Here is an 8,318-nt window from a genome sequence, read left to right as displayed (position 1 = left end):
CTGACACCGATCTCAAAACGCCAAATTCCGATTTTTGACCAGATTTCCCCTTCAAAAACAGAAAAACAAAAAACGTCTCAATCGCTCAAGTTATCTCAATCCCCCCTCAAATAATTCATGCAACCCCACATTAGTATGATAAAAGTCAATATATCAAAGGGACATTTCCTCATGAATGCAGATTGGGGGTTAGACATTGGCCCAAAAGAAATAAAAAAATAAGAATTAAAAATGACAAGCTCAGGAAAGCCTGAGAGTGAGGATTAAAGGAGGTGAACTTGAATAGCTCTGTGGTCATGACGGGCCCCTGTGGCATGACACACTGCAAATATGTAGGGCACAGAAACACTCAGGGAATATAAAAATAAAAACATATGTTTGGAGAAAAGAAAAATGGGAACACCCCCTCCTTCCCCCCCCCCCCCCCCCAAAAAAAAACATCTAAAATGACTTGCACCCCCAAAGTGAATTAAAATGCCCAAAAAACATCAAACCCAACTCCAGCCTCCTTTCCGCTCAAAATCAACACGCATCATCACTCAACGCAGTCAGTCACTCGCACACTTGCTCAATCATTCGAGGAGAGAAGGGGGCGGGGTGATTTAAGGGAGGGGGATTGGGAGGGGGCTGTAAGGACTCCACTCCACCCCCCCAGCTCCCCCTCCCTTGCACTGAACAACTGGAAACAAAGTCATTTCATCAGTTACTGCCCCCACCCCCCCCCCACCCCCACCACCTTTGATCCAAATTTCTCAAACAGAAGGGATTCTGATGATGCTGGTCCTCCTCTACCTTCCGCCCTACCCCCACCCCCCTCACAACTTCTGGATCTTCTCGGCCACCACCACGGGGTTCTCCTTGCGTATTCGGGCGGCCGCGGCCCCCCGGTAGTCATAGGGACAGTCATGTTTGTCCGAGTAGCGGTGGACGGCGCAGAACAGGTTGCCGCAGCGACAGTCGAAACCTGGAACAAGGAGACAAGGATCAGAATGAGGCTGGCACTCATCGTTTCTCCACAGCACCTTAACACCCCCCCAAGACAGTGTTCTAGAACTGCATTGCTTCCGATTACCAGTAGTGATTGTTACATCACCATTAGAACGCTCAGAACATTCTAATCACACATTTGTGACCTCACACACGTCTTAAAGAGCGAATAAACGTTCCAAACTGTTCCGATGCACTCAAGAGGTCCTCAAAAGTAAACACAAATCACAAGGACAAATTCTGATCTCATCACAAAAGATAAGGAGAAAAAATTAAAAATAAAAATGAAAGACTGCAGCATCAAAAGCAATTCAGGACTAGCGCAATCAAAAACACAATGCGCCAGGGCTCGGAGCTATTCATGCGGTTGTACTTATAACCTCTTGCACAAGGCTCTTCAATACATGTCACAGTCCTCCAGACTAAAACCAAGGACTGTGAAAGTCCAAGACACGAGGTTAGCAACAATCAAATACTCAATTAAATTCAAGACACTTCTCATGATTGCCTGAGTTCTATATAAACAAATGATTCATCGCGCCCACGCACTGTGAACAGAACATTGAGAAATAACAAAATATCCCCCCCCCCAAAAAACAGCAGAACAGGCGTTGAGGAAGTTCTTGATTTTTCCTTTCTTCTTCTTTAAAATTTTATTTATTTATTTTTTTAAACGGAGGCAACTACCTGGCTTCATGCGTTGGCGGTTTTATGAATCCTCGCATAAATAGCAGAGACAAACTCATTTTGGGGCAGAACAGCAGGACCAAAACCGCACATTGACAATTTTATATGAAAAAATGCTTCAATTAAAAAGGCTTTTCCGCAGAAAGCACTGCAGTCTGAAGGAACACTTAAAAGGCCATTTCCACATCTGCCTCTCTGTACTGCCAGTCTGTCACAATCCTATGCATCACCAACGAGAGAAACGAGAGGCAACGAATCAGTCAGGTTTTGGTTCCTCCAGAACAGATAATGTGGTACGACAGACATGAAGGGAGCAGTTACAACATTTCACTGCTGTTACCAAGACAAAATAAAAACCCCACCTTGCTCAGAGCCATGCTGTTCCTATGCAACACATCCCTCAGAAACTTAATACCTGTCTGAGACAGTCTGTCCATTAGAAAAGGATGATTACCTGGCTGAAAAATGGGACGGTCAAATCACTCAAAATCCAGAGGAAAGTGCAGCTAATATCACACATGCCTCTGAGGGAGCAGCACACATTACAAACCCATCTAGACTGCACTTGAAGGTGGCAAAAAAAGAAAAGAACAAAAAAAAGAAAAGAAAGAATAACTATAAAGGGTGACTACAGCAATGCGGCTTTCATATTTTTCTTTCAGAGAAAAACACTTTTTTTTTTTGTGGAATAGTAACCACAGCATAGTCACCGGGGAAATGAACAACCAAAGCACAGAGAGCTGAATCTTGGGAGTTGTAGTCATCAAGGAGTGGATTATTAACTACACAACCCTCCCGGTAGAACTAATAAACTACAGGAAGGGCTGCAAATCGAAAACTGCCACCTAAAGTACAGGGCCAAAGACTTCCTGCCAAAACCCCATTTGCAGCAGAAGATCCAACAGACTGTGCGAGTCGTTTTTGGATTTGCTCAGTTTTAAAATAAGCAATGCTCAGTGCAAACGGAGGCAGAATCTCTAACTAACATTTCCAGGCACTCTTGGAGAGAGATTAAGTGGAAAAATGTATTCTAAAAATGCTTTCAGGGCAATAATGCAAGAGAAAAATAGTGTCTCCACGCACACGCACACGCGCGCACGCCCGCGCGCGCACACACGCGCACACACGCGCACACACGCGCACACACGCGCACACACACACTCTCTGATTCTCACCTGTGAGGCCCACTTTTTTCCGGCAGGTGAAGCAGCGGTTCTTCTTCTTGCTCTTGTCCGGAGTCTGCTCGCCGTCAGAGGAGGGTGCAGCTTCCAGGGCCAGCCCTGTGGCGAGAGAGAGGAACACGCAACCTCAATGAGTCACTACCATACATTATAGGCACTCAGCAGACACTCCTATCCAGAGCGATTTACACAACCTTGCTTTTTTTTGCCATTTTTTGTACCAATTTATACAGCTGGATATATAGTGAAGCAATGTGGGTTAAAGACAAGCAGTATTCCTCACATTAGTCAATTCTTCATACCCATACACATACACATCTTGAAGTATATATTCCAAAAACAAATTTTAATTGTAATACTTGTGTATTTTGACACCAAAGTTATTTTCCCTTCACTTCTTGGAAAATTAGGTTCTACCTGGGAACTGAACCTGCAACTTTCAGGTCACAAGCGTAGTTCCGTACCCATTAAACCACAGTCGCCCCTTGCTTCCTCTGCATAAATGAGGGAAAAGCCGTCATTGTTCACGGGATTAGAGACGGTGTTTCTTCTCAACTCTAGGAATAACACATGTAAGCTTTAAAGGAGTCACTTTATCGTGCGAGTGGTAATCCCCCCCTACGCCTAACAGATGTTAATCTGTTAACTCCAGGCATGTTCAACACCAAGACACATGCGAAACCAAGATTGGCAAGCGCTTCTAAGCAGCAGTACTGAAAATAACTGCTAAAAAGCTGTAGGCAAAGAAAAATTCACAGAATCTCAATGACCAACTGGGTCAAGTGGGTCAAACACCACTTATGCAGTCGATAATAGGCAACATAATAAATTTTATACACAAATTGATTTATATCTGATTATGTGAAGTTGCTTCTGCTAGTAGCCATTAGCTCAGTAAGGTGGATTTGTGTAGGACACAAAACACAGAGCTAATTTTCCCCGATTCACATTAATAGTTAGCACCACAATAAGCCAAGCTTGCTTTAAGGCAGTAGTGACCAGCTCTGTTCCTGGAGATTTTCACTCCAACCCAAACAAATCGCACCTCATTCAACAACTAAAGATCTGCATGGAGCTGCTAATTAGTAGAGTCCGGTTTGCCAAATTAGGGTTGCAGTGAAAACCTACAGGACAGTAGGATCTCCAGGAACAGGGCTGGTCCCCACTGCTTTAGAATGAAAAGGACACTGGGGCTTTCCCGCCCCCACCCCTCCTCCTCCTCCCCCACTTTCCGAAAAGGCACACCTCCGGTTTAAACCGCGCTCGCGGTCATTAACCCGGGCCTATTTAAACAGCGCAGGTGGATCTCAGCGTGATACTACGACGGGAAGCGTTTGAGCAGGCACCCCAGCGGCTGCCGACTGAGCCAGAGCTCATGCCTCGCTCACACTTTCCCTGAGAACACCGACTTAGGGCCCTATTTTAAGTGTGCTAACACAGTCGGCAGGCTTCAGCGTAGAGCAAAGAAAGGCACGTCCAAACTCATTTCGGTATTTTTAGCAGCACTAATGGCACAAAAGAAATTTGGCAGGATTCCTCCAATGGCAATGACCGCAACAGTGAAATACAGACAATATCTTTTTCCCCTCATATGAAATAAAAGAAAGACGAGAATGTGGAGGCCTTTTTAGTCATGATGTTTTTCCACTTCTCTTCTCATTTATTTATCTGCAGAGGACCACTTCCCCCTTCTCTGTCGTATGAAGAGGACAAGTAGGCAACAAACAACAAAAACTTGTAGGCTCTCTCTCTCTCACCCGTAGATTTGGAGGTCCCTTCCTCTTCCTCCTCGGCTCGATCCGAGTCGGTGGCTCCGCTGTCCTGGGACAGGCTCATGGCTATCATCTGCTGGGTGACTGGGCTGGGAGAGCTACAACCAGGGAATCAGACAATCAGCAGGGCTCCCAATGATTTCAAGACATTATTCTACAGGACATTTATGTAAGCAACACCTGTAACATATAGGAGGGTCAGACTAGGACACCTGTAGTATTGGCCAATAACATACAGGCAAATTTCTTATTTTCCAAAGTCTGAAAAATGCATGAGAGATTGCACTTTTTCCAGGACATGCAAGGATTCTGTATTAAACATCTACATGAAACACACTTTGGCCTTTAAGAGATTTTTAAGAGTTCTTATAGTACCATATATTGAAACGTAGTATGTATTACCTGGCTTAATATTCACTGAAGCAATTTGTGTTAAGTTCTCTGCTCAAGAACTCAAAAGCAGTGTCCCAGCTGGGAATCAAACTTGCAAACTGGGTGGCAGTGTAGAATAATGCAGTAGAACAGGTAAGGAACCCAATGGTTGAGTGTTTTATTTCCAGGTAGGGATCTGCCATTGTATCATTCTGAACCTGAATCGATTAAGTATACATCCAGCTGTATGAATGGATACGGTGTAAAAATGCAAAAGTAAGGTATATGTTCCCATCTCCGGAATGCCATGAAAGTAAATAGTCTGAAGTATCAGGGATAAAATTCTTCTAGCTTATTCAGGAATTAGATTTGATACCTGATATCACAACCAGACTTGGAAGATGACTACGATATGTCACGAACATACACCAAGACCTTATACACTCTCACAGGGTGCAGGGGATTGTTCAGTGACAAAGCTGAACACCAGTGGCCGTGGAGACATTTAGAGTCCACCTTCACCTACGGTTTACCAAAGATGGTCAACACCCCATACCTGGATTTCCTTTCTTCCGATTGGGTGAATCCATCTGTGCTGGGGTCAGGGGTGGTCTCCACAGAAACACCAGCCCCTGCTGGGGACACAACTGGAGCCAGTGCTGCTGCAGAAACAGAGACTGGGGCTTCACCAACAGCAATATTATAAAAGTACAAAAGCAAATGATATAGGTTTATGTACATATATGACTGCACAGGCAAACATGTAAATTACACATGAGCAATGATTTATTACAGCTAAAGCCCTGAACAACTAGCTTAGCCAGTTTCAAGAATCCACAGGATGCCCTTGGCAGGTGGATTCAAATATTTACACGTCTCTCTCCAAGCATGCCCAACACACCGCTAGGTCAATATCTACCTTTCTCACCTGGGGGGCTGGAACGACCCCCTCCCTTTTGCCTCAGAAGGTGTTCCTTGTAGCAGACCGAACACATTCCGTTGGTGCGTGGATTTCCATAGAAACCACAGCCCGTGGTGCACAACATCGGTACCGCTGTCTGATTCGTTTCCTGAGCCATGCTGGCGGACCGGGAAGGGTAGGAATCCGAGGGAGGGCGGACCTGAAAACGGGGTTAACATATTAGCAAATGGTACAAAAACCAGGCTCTTAATCAATATGGCTTAACTACAGCTACGAACAATCTACTGAAGCTGCCACTGAAAATTCTTCCGTTCACAGTGTTTGGTCTGTTTGAAATTTCGTTACATGACTGAATCATTTCCTCAACAAAGTCATTCATTACTTGTTTTGCCTTTGTCGTCCTTTGTTTCTAGTTTTCGTTTTTTCTGTCGGTAACTGGCCAATCAAGGTAAGCTACCTTTTTACTTTGCGGAAGCTAGCCAACCCCGGTGAGGGGCGGGGCTTACTACACTTGATAGCCAGCTAACATAGCAACACATCTTATATTATAAGACAAAGCGGTACTGCAGTCCGATGTCTCTCGGGTCCGGTCTTATACATTTACGTGTATATCTAAAGAAACGTATATTGAATACCTACAATAATTAATAAAGGGTATGGGTACTTGCTAGCAAACATTAACTCGCTGCACAAGCGAAAAACACAAGCCAACACCACCCCCACCCTCGCCCTCACAATTCTGCCCTTCCTCCTAGACAACTAACAACCAACTGATGAATTTGAGCTATTTGCTATAACAGACTAAAACTATAAGACTAGCCTAAGCAAGCTAGTTAGCCAATGGAACCTGAAACACACAAAAAACTAACTTGGAGATACACCAACTAACTTAGCGAGCTAGCTAGGCTACTCCCTGATTAACTCGGTTAGCTTCTTGGCAGTAGTTAGTTATTATGAAGCCAGCTAGCGGAAGATCTCCTTAGCATATCAGTCTACCTTATTAATTAATGGTTGTTTCATAAATATTTTAACGTTACCGAACGAATATTAACTTGGCCAACAGTGATAAACTAAGCTTACTAGACAACTAACCATTCCTAGCTAGCTAACAGATAACCTACGAAAAGTAGACTTTAGTTGATCATGTTTGCCATGTTAGCTGGAAGAATCAGCCAGAAGACAATTCTGTTAGCCAAGTTTAGTAACGTACAGCAAGCTATAAACTATAATCACAATTGATAGCTGGCCAATATCGACAACAGACAGGCAGCTAACGTTGACACACACAATAGGTAGCTAGGCAACTTGCTATATATATGTATATGAAAGGGAAACTGCTTCTTCAGATTAACATCACATCAGAGGCAAACAAATAACACACAGCTAAACTAGCATAGCTAGCTAGGCAATCTGAATCCATTTCCTTGGTCAACTTAAACACATAATGTGTACGTTAGTTCTCTGGCTAGCTAACTGGCGACCTAAATATCGTACAATTTTTTTTTTTTACCTGGCTGGATCAAATAAGATAATTAGCTTCCATGTAAAAGTACACGACGGTTAGTTAGGTAGTTAGCTTTAGTTTTCAGCCGAGGTAAGTTAGCTGAAGATAGCTAACAAGCTTACGACCTGGCTAGCTGTTGAGATACGGAAACATGGCGGTAGAGAAATATGCACACAGACCATTGTTTTTTTAGCAGAACAGTTTTTCCATAACCACAAAAACTAGAGTTATATGTTTTACACAGGCTCCACAGTACCTGTTATCGGAAGAGCCGAGGGGTGTCGTCGACCTTGATCTTCAGAAATATACGCTACGTTAGCTAACTTAATGTTAGCTATATAGCTACGGCTAATCGGCCCCCGGTTCTGTGCGCGGCCTCCTTCAGTCCCAGACCCCAGTCATTCCTAACGACGGGTCGTGACGTCAGCAGTTGGGTTATGAGCGTTATTGTTCCTCGTTACTGTAACGGGAAGACAAGAGGGGGCGCAGGGCAAAGAACCCCCCCAAAAAACTGGTTGTACACTTTAGTCCCTGCAGTCTGTTTGGTCACCACACAATGAGAAAGAAAATTTAAAAAGACAACAGGCGTACAGATACATGCATCATGGACAAAAGTTACAAAACTCAGCAATAACCCAAAATATTGTCTATAAACACCAGAGAGAGAATTTCACTCGAGGTCGCAGTCAACAAACGTAAGAAATTAAATTGATGAATGCAAAATATTAAATGAAATTAGTAACAGGCAACTTGCAGTCATATATGCAGAGGGTGTGTAATCATAATTTGGTAGCTATTTGCTCATCCTAACTGTTTTGTTTTCAGTTTCAGTGAACCTATGTGACTTAATTATACTGGGCTGCACTTCAAATTAAGCATTACTCCAAATCTAA

At 43.7% G+C, this 8,318-nt stretch overlaps 1 protein-coding gene across 4 annotated transcripts; it reads right to left on the bottom strand.

The window, feature by feature from the left end:
- Window positions 1-789: 789 nt before the first annotated feature.
- zgc:77486 (uncharacterized protein LOC405808 homolog) lies at window positions 790-7,847 on the bottom strand. Of its 4 annotated transcripts, none has more exons than XM_061240047.1 (6): window positions 7,682-7,847; window positions 5,919-6,120; window positions 5,556-5,661; window positions 4,613-4,725; window positions 2,850-2,954; window positions 790-964 (listed from the first exon to the last, which is right to left on the bottom strand). In XM_061240047.1, the coding sequence occupies exons 2-6, from the start codon at window positions 6,076-6,078 to the stop codon at window positions 816-818; spliced, it is 633 nt and encodes a 210-aa protein (XP_061096031.1). In that variant the 5' UTR covers window positions 6,079-6,120; window positions 7,682-7,847; the 3' UTR covers window positions 790-815. The 4 variants fall into 4 exon arrangements, with proteins under 4 accessions (XP_061096031.1, XP_061096032.1, XP_061096033.1 ...); XM_061240048.1 differs by having other exon boundaries at window positions 5,556-5,658; XM_061240049.1 differs by having other exon boundaries at window positions 5,928-6,120.
- Window positions 7,848-8,318: the final 471 nt, after the last annotated feature.

The sequence above is a fragment of the Conger conger genome, chromosome 4 (assembly GCF_963514075.1).
Source record: "Conger conger chromosome 4, fConCon1.1, whole genome shotgun sequence".
NCBI classification, from domain to species: Eukaryota; Metazoa; Chordata; class Actinopteri; order Anguilliformes; family Congridae; genus Conger; species Conger conger.
The sequence above is the reverse complement of the archived record's forward strand: the minus strand, read 5'-3'. Positions and strand labels throughout refer to the sequence as shown.

Excerpts from the sequence above, each read along its gene's own strand:
- zgc:77486 (XM_061240047.1), bottom strand. The coding sequence starts at position 6,078 with ATGGCTCAGGAAACGAATCAGACAGCGGTACCGATGTTGTGCACCACG. Across the intron at positions 5,662-5,918 it reads CAGCCCCCCAGGTGAGAAAG|CAGCACTGGCTCCAGTTGTG; the intron begins GTAGATATTGAC and ends CTGTTTCTGCAG. Across the intron at positions 4,726-5,555 it reads TCGGAAGAAAGGAAATCCAG|CTCTCCCAGCCCAGTCACCC; the intron begins GTATGGGGTGTT and ends CCCTGGTTGTAG.